This window comes from Schistocerca americana, chromosome 10, assembly GCF_021461395.2.
Source record: "Schistocerca americana isolate TAMUIC-IGC-003095 chromosome 10, iqSchAmer2.1, whole genome shotgun sequence".
NCBI lineage: Eukaryota > Metazoa > Arthropoda > Insecta > Orthoptera > Acrididae > Schistocerca > Schistocerca americana.
In genome coordinates this window covers 169779383-169807130 of record NC_060128.1, presented here as the reverse complement: position 1 = coordinate 169807130, position 27748 = coordinate 169779383, and the positions used below count along the sequence as shown (strand labels likewise).

At 39.7% G+C, this 27748-nt stretch overlaps 1 protein-coding gene across 2 annotated transcripts in view; it reads right to left on the bottom strand.

Moving 5' to 3' along the window:
- LOC124552506 overlaps positions 1-27748 on the bottom strand; it is a 91987-nt gene that overhangs the window by 40755 nt on the left and 23484 nt on the right. The window contains exons 2-3 of one of the 2 annotated variants that reach the window (XM_047126793.1): positions 25826-26029; positions 13765-13933 (exon numbers count right to left, since the gene is read on the bottom strand). In XM_047126793.1, coding sequence (XP_046982749.1) covers positions 13765-13933; positions 25826-25851 — 195 coding nt within the window. In that variant the 5' untranslated portion in view covers positions 25852-26029. The remainder of the gene's footprint in view (positions 1-13764; positions 13934-25825; positions 26030-27748) is intronic. The other variant, XM_047126792.1, reaches the window with a different exon arrangement.

The window sequence follows — 27748 nt, the reverse complement described above, 5'->3', positions numbered from 1 at the left end:
GTAACCATGTGGCATGGCCTATTACAGGGCTTCCTAACATGTGGTCCGCGGACCCCTTCGTGGTCTGCCGGCTCTTTCTAGGGGGCCTGCGGCCACCTTTCACCAAATCGTGTAAAATAATAAGTAAAATTATTGAATAAAAATGTGAAAATCAAATTTATCACTGTGAAAAACATGTGTACTTTTACTTCAGGTCGTATTCCCAAGCAGCCTTTGCGGTTCCTAAGTGAGACTGCATACACAGTTTAGTGCCGGAGAATGCGGCTTCTCTGATCGACCGTTTGGCAACAATACGGGGGTCATTTGTGCGCCGGCTCATGGCACTAGATGCACTGAAACCTTTTACGCATGTGTGGAGCGAGCTTAGTCAATCAATCACAGCGGTCGCTTGCACGTATGCAGCCCAAGGCATCATTAAGTGTTAAACTTGCTTTGTCAGTACACTACCTATTTCATAAGTCGATTTTTGACCAGATTATTACTTCTAACATTGATCGGTGGCTGAAGTCAGGATCATTGAAGAAGGGTGCAGTTGCTCCATCGCCTTCACAACAAGGGAAGTTTCCAGTTGAAATGAATGAGGAGGGAGGATGACCAAAGGAAGAACAATCACAAGAAGCTCCACAGCTGGATTTATCATGTGAAAACGCTGCAAGTACTCCATTGGTTGCAATATCCTGTGGAAGTGGAATAACCAAGAAGCGTAAGCACAATGAAAGCTATTTAGAAATGGGCTTTATGGAGACAAAGGAGGGTAAGGCTCAGTGTGTAATTTGTGCATGAGTCTTTCTGAACAGTTCAATGCTTCCAGTTAAATTGCACCATCATTTTGAAGGTACTCACCTGGATTTACAGGCTAAAGACATCGATTTTTTCGAAAGGAAGAGTGCTGAACTAGCTGCTTCTCAGTATTGCATGAAACCTCATGCAAAAACAATTAATGAAAATTCATTAAAAGCTTCTTTCTTGGTTAGTTATCAAGTGGTAAAAACAGGCAAAGCTCATACCATTGCAGAAAATCTCAAAGCCGTGTGTTAATGATATTGTTTCTTGCATGCTAGACGAAAAGGCAGTAAAGCTTGTATCTTCGGTGCCATTATCAAACAATACTGTCAAGAGACACATTGTTGACATGTCAAGTGATGTGGAAGACACTCTTGTTTCTCGCATCCAACACAATTCATTTTCTCTGCAGATAGATGAATCCACTGATGTTGCAGGATTAGCGATTTTATTGGCTTTTGTCCGTTATGAATATTCTGGATGTTTTGAGGAGGACCTCTTGTTGTGCAGACCACTACCTGCCAACACAACTGGTGCTGAAATTCCCGCTATTGGATGATTTTTGAAGGACTAACGAGGTTTGCACACACCTATTTGCATAGGTGTGTGCACAGATGGTGCAAAAGCTATGATGGGTCCTACAGTCGGAGCAATAAAAGAAAATGCCAAGAATTACAGCAGCAGTCATTGTGCTCTCCACAGAAATGCTCTAGCTACAAAACGAATCCATTCAAATCATTAACTACATAAAATCAGGGCTGTTGAAGTAAAGAGTTTTCACAATACTGTGTGAAGATATGGGAAACCATCATTCCCTGCTTCTCCACACAGAAGTGAGGTGGCACTCACATGTGAATGTACTCTCTCGGTTGTACGAATTAAGATTGGAAGTCTTAGCTTTCCTTTCGGAGCATAACACCAAATTAGCAGACCTTATTAATAACGAAAATTGGCAGTGTATACTTGCCTATTTGTCAGATATTTTCTCCAAAATGAACTAAATGAATATTTCACTCCAAGGGCAAAGTGAAACAAAGGTCACTGCTATCGACAAAGTTCAAGCATTCAAGAGGAAAATCAAATTTTGTGCAGAGAGTGTCAAGGAGGGGGAGGTCAAGTGTTTGCCTCTTCTCAAGGAGTTTATGAAAAACAAAACATTGGCGCTTGGGAAGAATTTGTTTCATCAAATCCTGGAACATCTCCAAAGCTTGATGTCATTGTTGGAGCATTATTTCCCAACAGCTGAAGATGAGAAGCTGCAGAGATACGAATGGGTGGTCAACCCATTCACTGTATCCAAAAATCCGAACATTGTATCATCAAATGAATATGAGTTGTTGATAGAAATTGCCACAGACCCTACCTTGAAATCAAGTTTTGACATTGACGGTTACTCACACTTTTGAATAACAAGAAATACTACCCCCTTGTTGAAAAGGCAAAACGTGCACTTCTTCCGATTGCCACAACATACGTGTGTGAATCTGAATTCTCGATCTATGCTGCCCACAAAACTAAGTACCGAAGCTGTCTAGATGCGGAACCAGACACCCGTCTCCAGTTGTCAAGAACTGAACTTTTCAAAATTGTCAGCAGAAGCACCCTCAACCATCACATTAGGATTCCATTATTTATTCCTACAGACTCATATATAGTAAAGAAGAAAGCAGTTTTCTTCGTAGATGCTCAGTGAACGTACCTGAACTATAACTCTATAGGATTTTTTTTTTTCTATCTTCTATCACATACAAAATAATTATTTATTGAATTCTGTTGGAATTGATATTTTTGTTACGAAAATTAAAATGATCTCTAAAGCTAATTTATTTTCTTTATAATATATTCCGTCCCCTCAGTTAAAAATATAGCCTGCCTATACTTCAATTACAATTACTTGCTATTACTCTGACACTATTGTGACAACTGGCAGCGAGCGTAAACAAATGAGGACTTTTCACATGCCACCTTCGTAAAAGGTAAACCACCTCTACCAGAATTGTTTCCTTTGAGAAAAAAAGTCTTACGTTCTGTGAAATGCTTTGTCTTCTTATATAGAAATAAGAGTCTGTTTGTTTGTTTTCCTAATTTGTTTACAGTTGAAGCTGACTGCTATGATATAGTGTCCAAGTAATAGTTGAAGTTGTCTGCTGTGGCTAAACTGTTGCCACGCCGCCTGCCAGTTGCCAGCTACCAACTGACAGTACACTGTTGCAACACTGCCTGCTAGCTGCTGGCTATGGGCTGACAGCTGCCGTTCAGTAGATACGTAAAGACCCAAAAATAACTAACCTTTCTGAGCTGTTTACATGGGCACGAAAAACGATTGTGGAACTGGAAAACGGCTTTATAAATCCAGATTTCCACAATCGATTTTGAAGTGTTTACCTGACCAACCAAAAGCGGAACTGGGACACTGGCTTACAAAATCCGGTTTTGGAAACGCATGTAAACTGGGTGAATGTATTCCCACACATTGCACAACAGATGTCACAATAGTCCTTTAAAGGCAATTCCTTGGCCTCTTTTCTTTCGTGATGTGTTTGTATCCCGAATCATGAGTCTGTCTCTTTTCTTCACAGCCAAATGGAACGGCTGCGCAGTCTAGGGCGCCATGTCGTCGTGGATTGCGGGGCCGCTCCCGCCGGAGGTTCGAGTCCTCCCTCAGGTGTGTGTGTGTGTGTGTGTGTGTGTGTGTGTGTGTGTGTGTGTGTGTGTTGTCCTTAGCGGAGGTTAAACTTAGGTTAATAATGTGTAAGACTAGGGACTGATGACCTCAGCAGTTAAGTCCCATAGACTTTACATACATTTGAACATTTTTCTTCGGATTTCACAAAAAACCACACACACACACACACACACACACACACACACATACACGGCTGTTATAAAATATGCATGCTCCTTACACAACAGTAGCCAAACAGTGGAAGTGAACAAACCACAAGCGGCAGCTTGTCAAGAGCGAACGGTTTGGATGTGACATTGATTGCTCTTGGAGGAAGGCAGCTCCAACATGTGAAATGTCAGTTACCAAGTAATTTTAATCAGGCTATAGTGTGTTGAACAAAGGGAGTAAATCCACTTGTAAGTGTCTGGATACAGTGGGACTTCAAATTTGATCGTTAATTTCAAGTTGTTTTCATTCATCTCCAAACGAAAGACTATTCATACTTCGGGGGGAGGGGGGTCGTTAGGAACATGGCACTTGCATTAAGAAGCTTTCAGTTCCCATGGGTTTTGCTCTGAAACTTTAAAGTTACAGTTCTCTTGACTGATTAGTGGTCCGCCATGGATTTTCGACTGAAAAAGGGGTCTGCCAGCTGAAAAGGTTGGGAAGCCCTGGCCTATTAGATTGTTCGCTTGTACATTCGGTGTGTGACACTTGTTCCGTCTGGTCTATACAGTGGTTTCTCAGTGTCATCATCAGATGTCAGCACTACAGAATGGCACTATCTTTAGTCTGGAAGTATTTTACTAAGTGTGGTTTCAATGAAGTACAACACTCCATTTACTTTGAAAGATTAAAAACGGGAGGAGCCACAACCAACTTGTGAAATAACATAAGGAGAAAGCATAAAACTTAACAGTTCATTTATAGTTTACAATAAAAATAGAAAGCAGCTAATCTGCTGTCTGATGTCTTCATAACATACTTTTATCTGCCTGTAGCCCTGATGGACAAATTAACACGAGAAATAGAGTTCTGCAACCATAGTTTTTACACTTTATCATTGACTATTCGTAATGTACAAATAATAGCGTGATCCCAATTACAACTTGTTTTTGAGCAGATGTTTCAAAAAATTAGAATCAACAGGAGAACACTGGTGATTTTTTGTAGTATTACCACTTTTTGAGAAAAGCAGATAATGGGGAGGGACTAATTTTTCTTTTACTTTCTTATTTAATTCAATATTTTGATTCTATGTATCCTGAAACAAAGGGCCTCAAAATTTTTCAGACTTTGTTCGATTTCCATGTTCATTGCAGGAATGAGGCCAACAGGAATTTTAAAAAAGTAAGGGATGCAGTAAACAGAAGACCAGGTTGTTTCAGCGATAATTGCTATCCCTCCTCTAAATTAAAATGGAGACCAGATGGCAAACAGATTTTTGTAATGTTTTTTATCTACAGTATGTGAAATCAAGTACACAATTATCAGCATTCCAAAGCACATCAATGCAGCTGTTAAAAATTATCAAAAAATTTGACTTTTTAAGTTTTCGAATTCACTTTAAGTTACCAAAAATTAGGACAATTTTTTGATGCAAGCTAGCATGCCAAGCACATGGCTGGAGTTCATGTCCCTACCAATTAAACTTTTAAATAAAGGAGCATGTTCTACGAGAATTTCTGTGGAACGTAAAATATATAAAGATAAGAGAAAAAAAAAATCTCTAGCACTCAAGATCCTTAATCGCTGCTTTGTGGCTCCTTTTGGTAACTTTTTTTTTGCTCCTCCTTTCAGCTGGAATACCTATGTAATTTAAATCTGTACTGCTATATGACTAAGTTTACCAAAATCTGGAAAGTTACCAAGTGATTTACTTTAATTTTTTACATGGTATAAACTTTCAAATCAATAGAGAGTACATCCAGGGTAGAGTGTGGTAAATTGCTTTTCTATAATTCACACCGTGGTGGCACTGTTGATCAAATAGAGGGGAGAGTAGGCGTGGTTTAAAATGACCAATGGGAGGTTTGTACTCAATTGTTGTTCAGCTGGGACAATACATTGAACACATGAGAAGCACTCACTTTGTGTTTAAGTGTGTTTCTCGAATTCCAACTCTATCATTGCAATGCAGCGTGCTTTTCATTTGTGATTTGCAGCACCCCCACATGGACGTGTTCCTGGATGGCAATCAATTTTAAATTGGGTAAATGCACTCAGAACAACAGGGAACGTGTCACCGTTATGAAGATGGCCTGATAGAAGCGTTACAACACCACAAAATGCCTAACGAGTTAGAGGAGCAATACTGCAATCTCCGAAATGCTCAACTCAGAAACAAGCATTTGCTCATCGCATTTCAAGATGTTCTCTGCACCGGATTCTTCATAACGAACTGAATTTTCACCCGCATAAAATGTGAATGGTCCAGCAATTGTCACAACGGGATTATGTAACATGAAGAACAGCTTGTGGAGACACGCTTGCAACCATACCCCGTGACGCAAATGTGTTATTTTCTGATGAGGCACAGTTTCACCTCAGTGGGTGTGTAAACAAACAGAATATGCGGTACTGGAGCAACAAGAACCCCAGGCAAATTCACCAGAGAGCCCTGCACTCAGACCGTGTCACTGTGTGGTGCGCCATATCACGAATAGGCATCACTGGACCTTACTTTCCCAGGAAAATCATCGTGCTGCAACTGTGAATTAGGATCGTTACTTAACTATGCTGCAACAGTTTTTCCAACTGGCTTTGTAGGTGATGCAATTACAGGATACCTGGTTTCAACAAGACTGTCACTGCGCACACACACAGCGGGCATTACCATGAATTTTTTTGAGGCAAACGTTTCCTGGATGACTTGTCTCTCGGATGGGGGATCTCAACCGACCAGCACGATCATCAGACTTTGCACCATGAGACTTTTTTTCTTCGGGGTTACTTGAAGTCAAAGGTGTATTGCAACCGTACCAACACTCTGGAAGACCTACAGAACAATATTAAGACTGAAACTGCAAGAATACCAGAAGACATGCTTGAAAGAGTGCATGAAAATTTTGGAAAACAACTGTGGCAGTGTGTGGATTGTGAAGTAGACATTTGCTAGATATAGTGTTTAAACAATGGGGGTTAGAAACTTCCATTATTGTCCAATATGAGAAAAATAAAAATGTAAATTTCTAAGTGTTCATTATTTTTTTTATTTCATTCCTAAATCAGCAAATTATCGCGTTCCACCCTTTATTTTTTTTTAATATATTAGGTAACTACATATACATGTAACACGTAAAGGGGAGAAATTAGCAAAACTCTCAACAAAAAAAAAAGTCCTTGACCATTTTATTTCATGTTGTTACACAATATTCTACTAACATTCAGAGGAACATAGGCTATGTATTTCTTTTAAACACACACATACAGATTTTCTATTAAATCAGGCTATGAGAAAGAAATTGCTGTACTCTGAAAATGCATGGCTTCATTTTCTTCCTCACAGTCAGTTTTAACTTATATATCAGGGTATTTAAACCATTAGACAACTGTGTCTTTGACATATATTCATTGTCTTTATACATAATTTTAAATAAAAATTGTAGACATAAGAGTGTGCCATTTTGTTTCCTACATCAGTCAGCCTCAAGAAAAAAGAGGAATGTTTTATTTGTGGGTTATCAACTTATAATTATGATAATACTATGGAATCTGAATCATCCAAAACTTTGTAGTCTTACCCATTCACACATTAAAACTGTGAGAAATATTGTCACTAAAGCTACTATCCTCACAGATCCAGCAGCTGGTGAGATCTCTCCAATAATCCTTATGTTAATGATTCCAGCAGATTTACCCATTCATTTTCAGTGACTTCTTTTCCCGATTGAGTTATCGTTTGCAAAAACAGTACATGAGGCTCAAGGTCCGAGAGAGGGGGGAAGAGGACATGGACAGAGAGGGGGAGGAGGAGATGGACAGAGAGTGTTGGGAGGTATTGGACAAAGGGAGGGCGGAAGACCTGGTGTTGAACACAGAGCTGGGAGAAGAGAGGTGGACATAGACAAAGAGAGAGGAGAAGAGAGGAGGGGGTGGACATGGAAAGAGAGAAGAGTGGGAAGAAGATTAGGATATATAAGCAATCCTTATACATATTTAGCAATTGCAAAGCATTGCAAGGTTTGCTACAACAAAATCGATGCTATTTGACTCATATCTAATTGTAATTTTTATGATAATATTATGAGAAGGAAGGTTGCTACTCACCATATAGCAGAGATGCTGAGTCACATATAGGCACAACAAAAAGACTCTCACAATTAAAGCTTTCAGCCATTGGACTTCGTCAACAATAGACACACATGCATGCATGCACGCGCGCGCACACGCGCACACGCACGCACACAAGACTGCAGTCTCAGGCAAATGAAATCACATTGCGAGCAGCAGCACCAGTGCATGATGGGAGTGGCAACTAGGTGGGGGTAAGGAGGTGACTGGGGTGGGGAGGGATAATATGGTGGTGGTGGCGGACAGTGAAGTACTGCAGGTTAGACTGAGGGCAGGGTAGAGATGGGGGAGGGGAGGGGGAAATAGCGGAAAAGAAGAGAAATAAAAAGACTGGGTGTGGTGGTGGACAGCTGTGTAGTGCTGGAATGAGAACAGGGAAGGGGCTGGATGAGTTAGGACAGTGGCTAAAGAAGGTTGAGGGCAGGAGGGTTACAGGAATGTAGGATGCATTGCAGGGAAAGTTCCCACCTGCACAATTCAGAAAAGCTGGTGTTTGTGAGAAGGATCCATATGGTCCAGGCTGTGAAGCAGTTCTGAAATGAAGGATGTCATGTCTGGCACCATGTTCTGCAACAGGGTTGTCCACTTGTTTCTTGGCCACCGTTTATTAGTGGCCATTCATGTGGACAGACAGCTTGTTGGTTGTCATGCCTATATAGAATGTAGCACAGTGGTTGCAGCTTAGTTTGTAGACAACATTAATGTTTTCATTGGTAGCCCTGATGGGATAGGTGATGTTAGTGACCAGACTGGAGTAGGTGGTGGTGGTGGTGGTGGTGGCAGGAGCATGTGTGGGACAAGTCTTGCAACTAGATCTATTACAGGGGTGTGAGCCATGGGGTAAGTGATTGGGAGCAGGGGTTGTGTAAGGATGGGCAAGTATGTTGTGTAGGTTCAGTGGACGGCAGAATACCACTGTGGGAGGGGTGGGAAGGATAGTGGCCAGGACATTTCTCATTTCAGGGCATGACGAGAGGTAGTCAAAACCCCGGTGGAGAATGTAATTCAGTTGCTCCAGTCTTAGGTGATATTGAGTTACAAGGGGAATGCTTCTTTGTTGCTGGATGGTGGGACTTTAGGAGGTGGTGGGAGACTGGAAAAATAAGGCGCAGGAGATTTGTTTTTGTACAAGGTTGGGCAGATAATTGTGGTTTATGAAAAACTGATGTCTCCTTATTTCTAATTGCATATTACATGCTAAGTTCCATTTATCATTCAAACTATACATTCTAAATTACTGATCTTTTTAAAATATTGTTAAAGATCCTTTAAATTAAAAAAAAAAAAAGAGAGAGACCGCATGAACTGCATTCATTGTTTTAATACCCAAGACATCTAACTTGAGACAGAGTGATAAGCATAATTAAACTCTGAAAACAATAACTTCCATCGCAGTGAGCACACCATACAAATGCATTTCCCCTCAACTCATTTGCAATTTTCATAAAAACTACAGATGTGGTAATTGGCATATATTTCATTATTTTATATTTAAATCATTGATTCGAAATGAACTGAGGCAGTGGGGGGAGGGGGGGAGCGGTGTTACCTGACTAGAAGCAGTAATTACCAGTCTTGCGCAGTCCCAACTTGTTTCCCCCCCCCATCTTTATGTACTTTATACTTCACGAAAATGCTCCATGGAATATGCGCCATTGATTAAATATTCTCATCAGCTGGGAATTGAATCCTTGCTGCCTGCAGATGGGCATTCTACCACAAAGCTATTTGGTCCATTGAAAAATTGTCCTCCTATTTGGGAAATTAAAGACACTCAGAAAACTTCAAATGCAATTTTCACGCGAATTTTTGAGAGTTGCTTCAAACTGCTTTGGGAAATTAGTATTAGAGTTCTGGACTTAATGCATCATAAATATAAAAAACTACAAAAATCCAGTTGCCACATGGTCTCTCTGTCAATTTTACAAAATCTGCAACACAATAACCAGTTTGAGCATAATGAAACACGCAGGTGTTTGCTGTTTAATCTATAATCTTTTTTATTAGTTTGCAGCCTCATAAATGCCCAAGAACAATTTAACAACAATGAATTTCAGCAGTGAGAAATTCCTCCAACATACTAAGGAGCTGATCTGGTGGTCCACAATATACAGCTTCATAAAGAAGTGAAATAAATCGTAGATTGGGTTGATCATGGGTAACATGTTTATGCGATTGTTTACAAAACTGGTCCTACACTATACCTAAAATGTGACGTCACATATGTAGAAAAACTAGAGGAGGAAACCTGAATGTGAAATTATGCTGTATTATTTCCTTGTCAATCTCGTTTTTCGGAGTTTGGCACATAATTTGAGGCACAATTTTCTGTCTACTGTTGTGTCTTCTACTGTCATAAGTGCAGCGGCTACTACGGACGAGGGGCTTGACTCCTCTGAGGACAGACAATTTTAAAACAAAAAATTTTAAAAGTTTATGCATAGATACTCTTAAGTATTCCATCTTGAAGTCAATAATTACTGGAGAATTTACACACTTATATCCAAAGCCTCTCAACATACCTTGTAGCACTATGAATTTTTGTTTCATTGCCAAAAAGGTGAATGTGTAATACTGAGGCTATTGATAAATATACACGGCGAGTCAAACAGGGCTTTACCATTTTAGAATGATATAGAAATTTATTGAGATAACTTACAGAACTTATAGATTTGTTACTTTGTAACAAACGACTTAGAGTTTGATTCACGTAGTGCATTAGTACCCCGTTCCACCAACAGGAAGCATGGTGCACATTTAAAATGGCTACTTTCACTGGTGTGGAGTATGCTCATTGTGCGTTTTGGTTTCATGGAGTCTGCAACAACTGTTCAACATAAATTTGGCACCAAATATGCTAAATAACCTCCAAACAGGCCTACAATGTATTCTTGTCACAAGAACTTTATTGAGATGGGTTGTTTACTGGAAATGATAAATCATCAGGTCACCTGCGTGTTCTTGATTATGTCAAACAGGTTAGGGAGAGCTACGCCAGTCCAGAAAAATCAATGGGATGTGCATCTTGTGAGACTGGAATTCCACAAAAGACTGGTGAACACTGCATAGACATTTACACTTGAAACCACACAGATTCACAATGGCACAGCGCATTGGTGATGCAGATAAGGTTGCTCGTGAAGAATTCTGTGCAGAATTGCTGCAATGGATAGAGAATGACAAGACATTCCTGAACACAATAATTTTCAGTGATGAGTCAACATTTCGTATCATTGACATGGTGAACACCCACAACTGCAGAATATGGGGCAACGAAAATCCAGATGAAACCCTGGAACATGTTCATGACAACCCCACAGTCAATGTGTTTTGTGCCCTTAGCAAGTAGAAAGTGTACAAACTGCCAGTGGTATTGTGAATCTGAATATGTTAGAAAACTTTTTAATTCCACAGATCAATGAAGATGACTCAGATGGGGTAGTTTACTATCAGCAAGACAGCGCACCACCTCATTTCCTCCCAGAAGTTTTGAGGTTTCCCCAATAATCACTTCCCAGGTCAGTGGATTGGCCATGAAGGACCAACCACATCATGCCTGACTTGACACCACTGGATTTCTTTCTCTGGTGTTTCATTAACGACCATATGTATGTTCCTTCCCTACCAAAAATCAGATCTATGCTAACATTGCACAAGTTATGCTCAATATGTTGCAATGAGTGTGGGAGGAAATTGATTACTGGCATGATGTTTGTTGCATCACAAATGGTAGTCACATCAAATCAAAATGACACTTGACACTTTTAACTGAAATGTGAGGTTATTTTCTACAAAATAACATATCTCTAAATCAGTAAGTTATCTCAATAAATTTCTATGTCATTCCAAAGTTGTGCAGTCATTTTGACTAACTTTGCATTTTTTTAAACTGTCAATGATGTGAGCAAGGGAGATAACAGAGAAATGGTATCAGTGCATACCTGGTGACACAAGGCTCTTGGTTGCATATTATAAACAATTTTGAACAATGGTCATTTCTTGCGACAGAAAGTGAGAGCAAAGCCATTAAGTTCAAACTTGGTGGAGAAGATAGAAATAATGTCAGTCTTGGGCTTCGTGCAAAATCAAACTGACCAGGGAAACATTCTCCTGTCATTCCTAGTTGGTTGTTGGAGTTAAGGGACCAAACAGAGGAATGTGCCTCCAAGAGCCAACTAGATTGACAACCCAGAAGCTAGCATATCGGCACATTCTCTGAAGTCAACCACCAAAGAAGGGTCAAGATTGAAGAAGGGCTCTCTTTTAAATGGATACCGTTGAAGACGAGAAGTGTCTTGTGGCAAACTATTAAGGATGACCCCCTGTTTCTGGCACCAAATCTGTGTACTGTTGATCTCACTGTTGCCACAGCAATCCACATTGCAGTATGAAGGTAAAGTCTCTGTGCACAGCTCTGATTTCTATTACACTTGTTGGATTTAGGTTTGTTTTTATCATTAAAGCTTGTGCATTTGGGGGAGTAACAATTAAAGTTCAGCAAGAAGAAATAAAATTGTTGAGGTTTGTCGATGACATTGTAATTCTGTCAGAGACAGCAAAGGACTTCACAGAGCAGCTGAATGGAATGGACCGTGTCTTGAAAGGAGAACATTATCAAAAGCAAAACAAGAATAATGGAATGTAGTCCAATTAAAATAGATGGTGCTGAGGAAATTACACTAGGAAATGAGGCACTGAAAGTAGTAGATGAGTTTTACTATCTGGCAGCAAAATAAACTGATGGTGGTCGAAGTAGAGAGGAATTAAAATGCAGACTGGCAATGAGAAGACATTTGATATCATCAAATACAGACTTACATGTTCTAAAGTCTTTTCTGAAGGTATCTGGAGTGTAGCCATGTATGGAAGTGGAACAGGGATAGTAAACAGTTTATACAAGAAGAGAATAGACAATTGAAATGTGGTGCTGCAGGAGAGTGCTGAAGATCAGACGGTCAGATCAAGTAACTAATGAGGAGGGTCTGAGCAGAATTGGGGAGAAAAGAAATTTGTGGCACAACTTGACTAAAAGAAGGGGCCAGTTAATACAATATTTTCTGAGACAACACGGGATCAATAATTTAGTGGAGGGAAGTATGTGTGTGAGTGTGGGGGGGGGGGGGGGGAATAGGGGGAGAGGGAGAGGGGGAAGAGAGAGAGAGAGAGAGAGAGAGAGAGAGAGAGAGAGAGAGAGAGAGGGAGAGGGAGGGAGGGAGGGGGGGGGGGGGAGGTAAAAAATCACAGAGGGAGACCAAGAAATGAATACAGCAGTAAGCAGATTCAGAAGGATGTAGGTTGAACTTGAAGATGACGAAGCTTGAGTAGCATGGAGAGCTACATCAAACCGGTCTTTGGACTGAAGACCACCACAACAACAGCAGCTTGTGCATTGAGGATATATGCAGTTTTTACCTGGATTCTTGAGTTTAGAAAATATTTTGCACACCAAGTATAAATTATACAAATCTGTGTGTTGCTGCTGACACCTCTCCCCCTCCCCCTCCCCATCCACCAAACATCTCCGGAATTAATCCACAATCACAATATTACTGTTAAACCCTGTGAGCAAAATTAAAGTAATGCCTCTTGTTCTGGAGCATTTCTATTTTGAAAATTTGCATAGATCTCTTCCAGAGCAATCATCTCTTCCAGAGCAATCACTGAGTAACATTAATCTGACAAAATTACTTTGTACAATTATTGGATCTAACCATTCAGGCACAGTCAAAGTAATTAGCCATGGGCAATTAATTAATCTCAAGCATAGAAAGAAAGCAGGTTACTACCACAGCCTCTTTCTACAGGTGACCACATTTTAGACAGAAAGTTATGGTTTTAACAAAGTTCTGGCATAAAAATTGTGTATCAGCTAAGAAGCTAGTAGAGGCCAGGAATGGTTGGAACTTTGTAACCATCGGCATGTTGACTTACCTAAGGATATTTGAAAGTAAAAATTGGCAGCAAAAGATAACCTCCAGTATAAAGCATCAACACCTTAATCTAAAAAATGTAACACTTACCGAGTAGCTGAGCTTCTGTGTGTAATGGAGGCGTAGTTCTAAGAGTCGGTGGCACTTATCGTAGAGTGCACGGAAGAGAAGGGATGAGGCACTGCGCAGCATACAAACTTTCTGCAGGTTTGGGGCATCACAGAAAGTCTGTATTGCCTCCTGGTCGCTTGTGTGAGAGCTAAAAAATAACAAACATAGGCACAAAAATGGTGGGAATTGGCAACAACATTAACATTCAGAACTCAAGGTTACTTCAAATGACAACAGAAAGAAATCACCCATAGGAAGTGAGAAAAAAACACATTAAATTTGGCAGTACAGAAGCAGTAACAGGGTTAATCAAAAATTTAAAATGCAAATAAAATAATAGCAAACAGAAGTTATTTGCATAATTCTTAAGATTTTTTATGGCCGACAGCAACCAACACCTCGTGCAGAGCAACAATAAAATTTAAATGTGGAGCAAGGCAATGACCTCAAATTATGCAACCAGTCTTACTGTCAATCACTTCTTCCCTCTGTCTCACAACCTTCCCCCTCATTACTGATTTTATTTTGGTTTTTCATTATTTTAATTTTGTCACTACATTTTGCAGGTATTTTGAATAACCACCTTATTCATTGCACCCACCACCTTACCAGAATATGATTTATTGTGACTTTATTTATTTATTTATTTATTTATTTATTGTATCTCCAACTTACCATTTAGGTTGTAGTTGTTGGAAATACGGGAAATGCAACTGCTACTGCAACAACTGATGTAGGAATATGAAGAATCGCAAATGACAATTAACATCCAGAATCAATTTTCAGTCTGCAGCAGAGTGTGCACTAATTTTAAAACTACCTGTTGTTGTTGTGGTCTTCAGTCCTGAGACTGGTTTGATGCAGCTCTCCATGCTACCCTATCCTGTGCAAGCTGCTTCATCTCCTAGTACTTACTGCAACCTTCAGCCTTCTGAATCTGCTTAGTGTATTCATCTCTTGGTCACCCTCTACGATTTTTACCCTCCACGCTGCCCTCAAATGCTAAATTGGTGATACCTTGATGCCTCAGAACATGTCCTGCCAACCGGTCTCTTCTTCTTGTCAAGTTGTGCCACAAACTCCTCTTCTCCCCAGTTCTATTCAGTACCTCCTCATTAGTTATGTGATCTACCCATCTAATTTTCAGCATTCTTCTGTAGCACCACATTTCGAAAGCTTCTATTCTCTTCTTGTCCAAACTATTTATCGTCCATGTTTCACTTCCATACATGGCTACACTCCATACAAATACTTTCAGAATGGAGTTCCTGACACTTAAATCTGTACTCAATGTTAACAAATTTCTCTTCTTCAGAAACGCTTTCCTCGCCATTGACAGTCTACATTTTATATCTTATCTACTTCGACCATCATCAGTTGTTTTGCTCCCCAAATAGCAAAACTCCTTTACTACTTTAAGTGTCTCATTTCCTAATTTAATTCCCTCAGCATCACCCGAATTAATTCGACTGCATTCCATTATCCTCATTTTGCTTTTGTTGATGTTCATCTTATATCCTGCTTTCAAGACACTGTCCATTCCGTTCAACTGCTCTTCCAAGTCCTTTGCTGTCTCTGACAGAATTACAATGTCATCGGCGAACCTCAAAGTTTTTATTTTTTCTCCATGGATTTTAATACCTACTCCGAACTTTTCTTTTATTTCCTTTACTGCTTGCTCAATATACAGATCGAATAACATCGGGGAGAGGCTACAACCCTGTCTCACTCCCTTCCCAATCACTGCTTCCCTTTCATGTCCCTCGACTCTTATAACTGCCATCTGGTTTCTGTACAAATTGTAAATAGCTTTTCGCTCCCTGTATTTTACCCCTGCCACTTTCAGAATTTGAAAGAGAGTATTCCAGTCAACACTGTCAAAAGCTTTCTCTAAGTCTACAAATGTTAGAAACGCAGGTTTGCCTTTCCTTAATCTTTCTTCTAAGATATTATCTCACGTGTTCCAATATTTCTACGGAATCCAAACTGATCTTCCCCCGAGGTTGGCTTCTACCAGTTTTTCCATTCGTCTGTAAAGAATTCGTGTTAGTATTTTGCAGCTGTGACTTATTAAACTGATAGTTCGGTAATTTTCACATCTGTCAACACCTCCTTTCTTTGGGATTGGAATTATTATATTCTTCTTGAAGTCTGAGGGTATTTCGCCTGTCTCATACATCTTGTTCATCAGATGGTAGAGTTTTGTCAGGACTGGCTCTCCCAAGGCCGTCAGTAGTTCCAATGGAATGTTGTCTACTCCCGGGGCCTTGTTTCGACTCAGGTCTTTCAGTGCTCTGTCAAACTCTTCACGCAGTATTGTATCTCCCATTTCATCTTCTTCTACATCCTCTTCCAGTTCCATAATATTGTCCTCAAGTACATTGCCCTTGTATAGACTCTCTATATACTCCTTCCACCTTACTGCTTTCCCTTCTTTGCTTAGAAATGGGTTTCCATCTGAGTTCTTGATATTCATACAAGTGGCTCTCTTTTCTCCAAAGGTCTCTTTAATTTCCCTGTAGGCAGTATCTATCTTACCCCTCTGCTTCCCTTTCATGCCTCTACATCCTTACATTTGTCCTCTACCCATCCCTGCTTAGCCATTTTGCACTTCCTGTCGATCTTATTTTTGACGTTTGTACTCCCTTTTGCCTGTTTCATTTACTGCGTTTTTATATTTTCTCCTTTCATCAATTAAATTCAATATTTCTTCTGTTACCCAAGGATTTCTACTAGCCCTCGTCTTTTTACCTACTTGATCCTCTGCGGCCTTCACTACTTCATCCCTCAGAGCTACCCATTCTTCTTCTACTGTATTTCTTTCCCCCATTCCTGTCAGTTGTTCCCTTATGCTCTCCCTGAAACTCTGTACAACCTCTGGTTTAGTCAGTTTATCCAGGTCCCATCTCCTTAAATTCCCACCTTTTTGCAGTTTCTTCAGTTTTAATCTACAGTTCATAACCAGTAGATTGTGGTCAGAGTCCACATCTGCCCCTGGAAATGTCTTACAATTTAAAACCTGGTTCCTAAATCTCTGTCTTACCATTATGTAATCTATCTGATACCTTCTAGTATCTCCAGGATTCTTTCACATATACAACCTTCTTTTATGATTCTTGAACCAAGTGTTAGCTATAATTAAGTTATGCTCTGTGCAAAATTCTACCAGACGGCTTCCTCTTTCATTTCTCTCCCCCAATCCATATTCACCGACTATGTTTCCTTCTCTCCCTTTTCCTACTCTCAAATTCCAGTCACCCATGACTATTAAATTTTCGTCTCCCTTCACTACCTGAATAATTTCTTTTATCTCATCATACATTTCTTCAATTTCTTCATCATCTGCAGAGCTAGTTGGCATATAAACTTGTACTACTGTAGTAGGCGTGGGCTTCATGTCTATCTTGGCCACAATAATGTGTTCACTATGCTGTTTGTAGTAGCTTACCCGCACTCCTATTTTTTATTTATTATTAAACCTACTCCTGCATTACCCCTATTTGATATTGTATTTCCTAACACATTAAAATTGTGTGCTGTACTGGGAGTCTGAGGATATACCTTAACATTCAGAGAATAAAATATAATGCTTTGCAACAAAAATTTAGTAGATCCAAACATGAATTGACGTAAATCAAAGGATGCATCGGATTAACAAAAAAGAGCACTTTTCTGGAATAGCAATATAACAAAAAGTATGAAGAAAATCATTGTTGATAGTACTGCTACATAAATGTGTAAACACACTGCATTTCAAGGAAAGAGCATATGAAGAGTAATGAAATAAGAGATTATGGGATCAAGCAAGATGATAACTGATCTAATAAAACCAAAGCTTGACCATCTAATAATAATGGCTAATGACAGGTGGCTAAAATTAATTTGGAAACTTAGTCAACAAGTGAAAGGAAAGAGAGGTTGCTATTGAGACATGCTTAAACAGCACATTTGGTCCAAGAACAGCATCATCCAGAATGACAAACTCTCAACGAGATTCAAGTTCAGAACTGAAGAACTGCAGAAGAAAAGCACTTTGAAAAATATCTGTATTAAATTTCAGATTGTCTGCAATATCATAAAAGTTATAACAAGAATGTAACACCCCATCAAGCCTGAATCTAGGAGGAGGCAAACCGGCGTATCTGCCCCGGGCAGTAATTTCAGGGGGCGCCAGATTCATATTCTTGAAGAGAAAAACCTTGTTTCACAAAGCACCTAGCATCCAGCACACGTTGGTCTATTGATTATTCATATGATTTTGAAACAAATCCCCGTTGGTTTTTCAACATTTATGATCACATTCTAAGTCGATTTCTGAACAAATCATAAGTTGCCTTTTGAATGCATGCATTGTGTACATGAGTGAGAAGCGCCTGACTTGCCGTAGAATTGTTAGTTCCGGGGTTTGGTGTGATGGATGCAGTAGTTTTTTTCACTGGGGGGACTGCAGTGGCGTGGGTGTTGGGAAAGTGGATCAGGCTCATCAGTGGTTATGTAGGATTTGCAGCAGAGATAGGAAGATAGTGGAACAGGAGGGGAAAATTGCTGCCCTTCAGGCTGAGCTAGATCAGGCTAGGGAAGATCTGGACAGGTTAAGGAGGGAGAAGGGCAAAGAGAGGTGGGAAGTGGCAACAGGTAGCAGAAGGAACAGGCCTAGAACTAAGTCTGGCAGTTTTGTGGTGAATGTCAAAAATAAGTTTGACCTGTTGCTTCAGTTAGAAACTGATGAGCCTCAAGCAGAGGTAGGTGTAGACAGGACACAACAAACTTTCAATAGGAAATTGAAAAAGAATGTAGGAAAGTCATCGAAAAGGAAGAAAGTTTTGTTGTTAGGCAGTTCTCATGCCAGAGGTGTAGGCCAACTTCTGCAGGAGGAATTAGGACCAGAATACCAGGTCACAAATTTTTTCAAACCAAGTGCTAGTCTGGATCAGGTGACAGAGGATTTAGGTTCACTCTGTAAAGGATTTACCAGGGAAGACACCGTGGTTATTGTGGGAGGGCCAGGGAACAGCATCGACAGAGATCCTGGGTACAGTATAGAGTGTGACCTGGTAAAGATTGCGTCGGCATCGAGACACACCAATGTTGAATTTGTATCTGTCCTGAGACGCCATGACCGGCCTCATTTGAACTCTTCTGTTGGGAGAGTTAATTTGGAGTTGGAACGGCTGCTTGTGTCGGGTGCGGGGGCTCATATTGGTGTGGTTCCTGTTGATTATCTCAGTAGGTGGGACTATACCAGGCACGGCCTACATCTCAACAGGAAAGGGGAAAGGGAAGGGGAAACTGGCTGGGGTAATAGCAGGAAATTTAAGGGGGGGAGGCACTGCCATGAATGGTAAAATGCCAGTGGTTACAGGTGTTGGAGCAGCACCTGTTTTAGGATAGGTAAGACAGAAAGATGTCAAGTTCTACGAGAGGTCAGGATTGAAACAAATCTTCAGTTTAGGAAAGAAATTAAACAGCACAATTCTAGCACATTGGATCACCAATCACAGTTATCAATTATAAATTTTCACCAATCACCAGAAATTTTATCTCCACCAAGTTGTATCTCAGTCCTAGGTAATTGCATTGATGAACTAAAGTCACCCAACCCAATTGACATAATCTGCCTCTCTGAACACCATGTGACCACTGGTATAGGAACTAGGCCTAAGCACAATGAGAAACTCAGACAGGAGAGTACTGCAAATGTTAGAATAAGGAAAGGTTCTCATAAAAGTATAATTAAAAATAATGTAAGTATATTTCATCAAAATATTGGGAGTTTAAAGAATAAAGTAGATGAGCTTCTGGTTTGTTTAGAAGATTTAGAAGCTGAGAATGAAATAGATATACTATGCCTGTCTGAGCATCACATTGTTACTGATATGGATAAGGTAAATGTAAGTGGTTATAAGCTCTCTGCACATGTAATGATAGAAAATATGGAGAAAGGAGGAGTTGCCATATATGTCAAAAGTTATCATTGTGCAAAAAGTATAGAAACAAAAAAGTTTTGTGTAGAGAAACATATAGAAGCATGTGCCTGTGAGCTTAAATTAAATAAAGGCACATTTATAATTGTAACTGTATATAGGTCCCCATCAGGAAATTTTCATCTATTTCTGAAAAATTTGGACTCCTTGTTGTGCTATCTGTCAGACAGGGGGAAGCAAATTATTATTTGTGGGGACTTCAATGTAGATTCTCTGACAGAGGGTAATAGGAAAAATGACCTTGAAGTATTACTCGGTTCTTTCAATTTGACACCCGTTATTGATTTTCCTACTCGGGTGGTAAAGGATAGCAGCTCACTGATAGATAACTTCTTTATAGACCAAGATAAGTTTAACCAGATAAATGCTCAGCCTGTTGAGAATGGTCTTTCTGATCATGGTGCACAGCTAGTTACAATATATGACATAGCTCCATTCAGCAATACTAAACAGTCCTCCAAAGTAGTACGTTCAGTCAACGATTTAACAATTGCAAATTTCAGGGAAAGCCTACAGCAGTTAGACTGGGATGAGGTGTACCGTGAACCTGATGCCAATTTAAAATATAATTTATTTCATGACATTTTTGTAAATGCATTTGAAAACTGCTTCCCCAAGAAAATAGTTAAATATACTCGTAAGAAACCTTGTAACAAACCATGGCTTACTAAGGGTATAAAAATATCTTGTAACCGAAAAAGGGAAATGTATCTGACAGCAAGAAAGAGTAGTGACCCAGAAACTATCAAAAATTATAAAAACTACTGTGTTGTATTAAGAAAAGTTATTAAAAAATCCAGGAGTATGTGTATCATGTCTGAAATCAGCAACTCTGATAATAAAATTAAAACAATTTGGAATATTATTAAAAGAGAAACAGGTCAACCAAGAGCAGAGGAAGACAGTATTACCATCAAATTGAATGAAAACTTTACGAACAAAAAGTCAGAAGTTGAAAATATTTTTAATAATCATTTTCTAAATGTTGTGGATATAGTAGGATCCAGGTGTTCATTAGAAGATGCTAGGCTGTTAATGGAAGAGGCCATACCTATGCAATTTGATACAATTGAAATCTCACCCACTTCTCCCTCTGAAATTAGGAAAATAATAAACTTGCTTAAAAGCAAAAACTCACATGGAATTGATGGCATTTCCAGCAAAATACTAAAAGCTTGTTCTCAACAGATAAGTAAGATTCTCAGCCACCTGTGTAATAGCTCTCTGGAACAGGGCATTTTCCCTGATAGACTGAAATATGCCATTGTTTTACCTTTGCATAAAAAGGGGGATAGATCTGATGTCAACAATTACCATCCAATCTCCCTTCTAACAGCTTTATCCAAAATTTTTGAGAAAGTAATGTATTCAAGAGTAGCTTCACATATCTGTAAAAATGAAGTACTAACAAAATGTCAGTTTGGTTTCCAGAAAGGTTTTTCAACAGAAAATGCCATATATGCTTTCACCAGTCAAATTTTGAATGATCTGAATAACCGAACACCACCCATTGCGATTTTTTGTGATCTCTCAAAGGCTTTTGATTGTGTAAATCATGAAATTCTGCTAGACAAGCTCAAGTATTGTGGCATGAGTGAGACAGTGCACAAATGGTTTAATTCGTACCTAACTGGAAGAGTGCAGAAAGTTGAAATAAGTAGTTCTCGTAACATGCAAAGGTCAGCACATTCCTCAAACTGGGGAACTATCAAGAATGGGGTTCCACAAGGGTCAGTCTTGGGTCCTTTGTTGTTCTTATTATATATTAATGACTTGCCATTCTATATTCATGAAGAGGCAAAGTTAGTTCTCTTCGCTGATGATACAAGTATAGTAATCACACCTGAGAAACAAGAATTAACTGATGAAACTGTCAATACTGTCTTTCAGAAAATTACTAAGTGGTTCCTTGTAAACGGACTCTCACTGAATTTTGATAAGACACAGTACATACAGTTCCGTACAGTGAATGGTATGACGCCATTAATAAATATAGACCTTAATCAGAAGCATATAGCTAAGGTAGAATATTCCAAATTTTTAGGTATGTCCATTGATGAGAGATTAAATTGGAAGAAACACATTGATGATCTGCTGAAACGTTTGAGTTCAGCTACTTATGCAATAAGGGTCATTGCAAATTTTGGTGATAAACATCTTAGTAAATTAGCTTACTACGCCTATTTTCACTCATTGCTTTCATATGGCATCATATTTTGGGGTAATTCATCACTGAGGAATAAAGTATTTATTGCACAAAAGCGTGTAATCAGAATAATAGCTGGAGTCCACCCAAGATTACCCTGCAGACATTTATTTAAGGATCTAGGGATATTCACAGTAGCTTCTCAGTATATATACTCTCTTATGAAATTTGTTATTAACAACCAAACCCAATTCAAAAGTAATAGCAGTGTGCATAACTACAATACTAGGAGAAAGGTCGATCTTCACTATTCAAGATTAAATCTAACTTTGGCACAGAAAGGGGTGAATTATACTGGCACTAAAGTCTTTGGTCACTTACCAAATAGTATCAAAAGTCTGACAGATAACAAACAATTATTTAAGAAGAAATTAAAAGAATTTCTGAATGACAACTCCTTCTACTCCATAGAGGAATTTTTAGATATAAATTAAGGGAAAAAAAAGAAAAAAAACAAAAATATTAAAAAATAAAAAAATAAAAAAAATAAAAATAAAAAATAAAGAAAAACAAAAAAATAAAAAATAAAGTTGTTATATTAACTTAAGTATGTTGTTAAATTAACCTAATTATGTCATGTATTGGAAAATTCGACTCGTTCCACATCATTATGAAATATCGTATTCATGATCCATGGAACTAGTATTAATCTAATCTAATCTAATCTAATCTAATCTAATCTGTCTGCCAACAGAATCCCCATCGCATCTAGAAATAATAATAATAATAATAATAATAATAATAATAATAATAATAAAACTACTGTTGTTATAATTATTGGCAAAATCCATAGAGTCAGACTACCAGAGTGGAAATAAATGACTAACGGGAATTACAAGTAAGAAAGATTATGGTGTATCCAAGAAAACGAAATTTTGATGGAAAATTTTTCCCAGATCGTTACATTACCAAGGGCCAGTTGTACATTCCCCAGTTAGCAGCTGTTTAAATTCTGCTCTCGGAATAGCGCAGAAAATGCGTTGTATGAACAAGTCATAATGCCTAACCGGAGAATAAATGCTTGATAACTAAACTGGAACTGGCAAGATTAGTGAAGCTAACCAGAGAATAAGTTTTGACAGTGGCAGGAATAGTTACAAAATTAGTGATGACAAGATTGTTAGAATGAGGAAGGAAAAGAAACGGGGACATCACACAAATTATAAGGAAGAATATGATGAGTCCAAATTTATATAAAGATTTCATACTACTACTTTCAGATCTCATGCTTGAGAACTGGAGTGTATGAATGAAATGTGAAACTATTTCCTAACATTAAACCTTTTGCTTGTAGTAGGCCTAATAGGCATTTGATATTGGTACTTTGTGAATTATATTCTGTCTTGTTATTTATGTAAATGAGGTAGATAAAAATGATCATCTGGGCCAAAACAATCTAACTTATTTGGTGTGTGTTACAACTGCTGCAATATTAGAAAGGCCTATTTCATTTTATCTAGCAGACAGTGACAAAATAGACGTAATCAAATCGAGAAACCACACATTCAAATTAACAGCTTTTTCAGTATTAGACAACAAGATTTTGATTTTTCATGTAGCAAAATCTTTGATGAACTGTGATAAGGTATTAGACTTTCGCAGAAAGGAAAGCATGCTATGTAAAGCTGTATCAAGATTAGAGAGAAAAAAATGCTGGGACCGAAGGACTGAAGAAACTGTGTGCTGTCTTGCTTGTCTCTTGTCTTGCTGGTTTTATGTTTTCTATATTTAATTTTGTGTCACACAAAAGAGAAAGTTACTAGCTAATAGCCAATAAAGAGTGCAAATTTTCTGAATAGTTCTTTTTACCACAGTTACAAATAATCCCACCCAGTATTAACTGTCAATTTTTTTAAGATGGATAGGATGTCAAATTGGTCAACTGGAACCAGGAGAGAGGCCACAAGAGCAAATAAGGTCTTATATTTCCTCAAATACATGTGTTTCATATGTCCAACTCTTCAGAAAGATTTGTGCTACAAAATGCACTCCCCCCCTCCCAGATTAGGAATATCGTAGATCTAGGGCTGCACCCCATATTATATCGAAGTAGACAAAAACTTTGTAACACCTATTCTGCAGGTACCCCGTAATTACTTCATTAATTACTAGCTAATTTCCCATGGTTTCACCCGCAAACACATTTGATATATATATTGCCCACATCGCTGCCTCCTCACTGTGTGTCCAACACCTCCTTCTCTCTTCTGACTGCCCATCTCCCTCCCCCTCTCCCCCATTTCTCTGTCCTTCCTCTCCTTTCCCCCTTACCCCTGTGTCTGCCCATTCCTTCCTGCCACCACTTTCCCTATCTGCCCATCTCCTCCTGACTCCCTATCATCACTGCATATCTGCTTATCTCTTCCACCCATCTCTCTGCCCACCTCCTCCTGATCCCATTCTCCCCATCACCTCTGCACCTCCCTCCCTCCCTAACCTTGCCTCTTATCTGGTAGCCCTGTATCGTCGCCCATCTGCCCCTCCACCATCTATATACTCCTTCCAATCTCCCTATGCCCATTTCCCACATCTCTGGCCATCCCCTCCTCCCACCTACCTCGACCCCCCTCCTCCTCACCCCCCTCCATCTCTCTGACCGTCTCCTCATCCTGCTTTTCTACATCCATCGCCTCCTCTCATCAAATCTCCGGCATCGCTGCGGATGGAAAAAGATCCTGCAAGAAAGGGACCAATGACGACTGAAGAGAATCGTTCAATGTGACATAAGTGTAACCCTTCCCAAATTGCTGTAGATTTCAATGTTGGGCCATCAATAAGTGTCAGTGTGCGAACCATTCAATGAAACATCATTGATATGGGCTTTTGGAACTGAAGGCCCACCTGTGTACCCTTGATGACTGCACAACACAAAGCTTTATGCCTCGCCTGGGCCCACCTACACTGCCATTGGACTGTTGATGACTAGAAACATGTTGCCTGGTCGGTCAAGTCTCTTTTTCAAATTTTATCGAGCAAATGGATGTGTACGGGTATGGAGACAACCTCGAGAATCCGTGGAACCTGCATGTCAGCAGGGGACTATTCAAGCTGGTGGAGTCCCTGTAATGGTTTGGGCATGTGCGGTTGGAATGGTATGGGACCCCTGGTAAGTCTAGATATGACTGACATGTGACATGTACGTAAGCATCCTATCTGATCATCTGCATCCATTCATGTCCAATGTGCATTCCTACAGACACAATTCTGAGTTAAACATTTCCACTGGCCTCCAGACTCCCCAGACATGAACACTACTGACCATATCTGGGATGCCTTGCAACATACTGTTTATAAGAGATCTCTACCCCCTCGTACTCTTCCGGATTTATGATCAGCCCTGTAGGATTCATGGTGTCAATTGCCTCCAGCACTACTTCACACATTAGTCGAGTCCATGCCAGGTCATGTTGCAGCATTTCTGGGTGCCTGAGGGGCCTTGCATGATATTAGGCAGGTGTAGCAGTTTCTTTGGCTCTTCAGTGTAGTATAAGGCTTGCTTTGCTGTCTTCTCATGATTGTCCTATGAGTGATGTCAGTCTCCTACTCTACATTAACAGAATCAAACACTTACTAAATCCTCCCTCAATACAGACTTTTCTTCCGATGTTTTGTAGAGAAATTCCAACTGCTAAGCAAAATTTTTCACCTGGGGTGGGTTGAAGACATGTGTTTATAACACTGCAAGCATCATTTAGTACAATGAAAACCTTCTCTGCACATACTAAATTAACCCACAAGTGGCAAGCAAATTCAGCTGCAGATTAGCACAGTCCAACACCATGACTCCACATCACTGTGAGGCCAGCTTCCCACATGGAACTGCCACGTTTACAAAGTAATTTTCTCTTGCCTGAATCCGTTGTATCCAGTTCTCATAGTGCTTCTCGAAGGTGCGTCACCAGCTAAAGATGGTGATAGCTGCTAAGTCTGTATTCAGCAATGTCAGTCAATTTATGGTGATGTTTAGTTTGCCCTCCACCAACACTTATTTAACCGATGTACACTGTCAAGTGCAATGGATTGAGTGTCAACTGATAGTTTTTTTTTAGTATTCCTGGAAATCACAAAGCATGAGCATCAGTGTACAGAAAACGTTCAGTGTTTTGAGGATGAGGTTGGTCACTGGTATACACATTGAGACACATGGGAAATAGAACACTATCCTAAAGTACACAGTTCCTCAAGTCTCTCCATCTCTGAAACTCAAAGTAAAATTTTCTGTTATCTTTTAATACAGATATGATTTTGGTAAGAACAACCTTCTTTGTTATTATGAAATGCACACTGACAAATATTTCATGTTGTACTGTGTCCTAAGAGGCTGTTACGCCAAGAGATACCTACAATTATTCACATCAGCCTGTACCTGTTAGCTACATTTTGGATATGATTAACTATATGTTCTGAAGAATATTACACCTCCTTCACTTACTGCATCATCAGATGCAGTAAGTGAAAGAGGGTCCACAGTAGGCACCCATGTAGCAGCTCCATCGAGCTCGTTGTCCCCCATCAGAGTTAAACACTATGAACTCAAAAAACAGCCTAGAGCAACTTCAGGGTACCTGCCGGATACACACTTCCACATCTGAGCTTTAAGCTCCAAACTATGTGTTAGGCCTCACCTTTTGACTGAGGATGAAACGGGGGTGTTGTGAGATGGCTAACACCATTAACCTGACAAAAAGGTGCAAATGCTTGAGAAAAATTGAGGGTTGTTATCAGTAAGCACAGTATACGGAAGTCTCTCAAATGCGAACATCTTAGACGGGACCGAAATAGTGGCTGCTGCATATGCAGATGGACAACGTGCCACACAGGGTGAGTTTGAAGAAGTGTCCACTGCAATGAGCCAATAGTGATTTAGAAAGGGCCCAGCAAAATTGACATGTAGAAGCTGCCGCGGGTGCTGCAACACTGGCCAGCAGGAAAAACACACTCGTGGGGCCGTCTGTTGCTGAACGCAGTGAATGCAAATGGTGATAAGCTGTGTAATTTCCCCACCTATGCCTGGCCAAAGCCACAGTACAACACGGGGAGCTGCGTCCTCCATAGCTAACAAAAGAACCCCATGAAACACAGCAAGGTGGTACTGGAGGGAGAAGTAATTATGCAAGGGATTCTAGATACTGCCTGGGTGTTTCTCCGACCAACCATGTTACACAAAAGAGACGACCCAACTAAGTACAAGACCCGCAGCAATGGCTGATGCTGTCATGGCACTAGTGATGGGAAAACCATCATCCATGCTCAGGTTCTCAGTATCTAAATAGAAACAAAGCAATTCGTCCTGACTGAATGCTGGGTCCAGCCTGATTAGAAGGCGAGATATGGAATTTGTGTTAGTGTACTGCACTGTCTGCCGGAAATGGATCTAATAATGATAACGGGAGTGGAAGAGAGCCCACCACAGCAAACGATCCACTGTCTTGTCTGGCACAGAAGCTGAAAGGTTAAAAAGAGTGACCAATGGCTTCTGATCCATGATTAAATGGAACTTAGAACCGTACAAGAACAAGTGAAATTTCTTGAGGACAAAACACAATCGCTAAATTCTCCTTTCCAATATAAGAATACTGCTGCTAGGCAGGAATTAAAGTCTTAGAAGCATAAGCAATGGGTCATTCAGACCTATCCATATATTTGTGTGCCTACATCATGCGATGGCCTTGCTGAGAGGCATCTGTAGCCAATGCAAGATGCAGACTAGCTGAAAAGTGGCCAGACACAGGACTGATTGAAGCTTAGATTTAAGCAAAGCAAACCCTGCTTC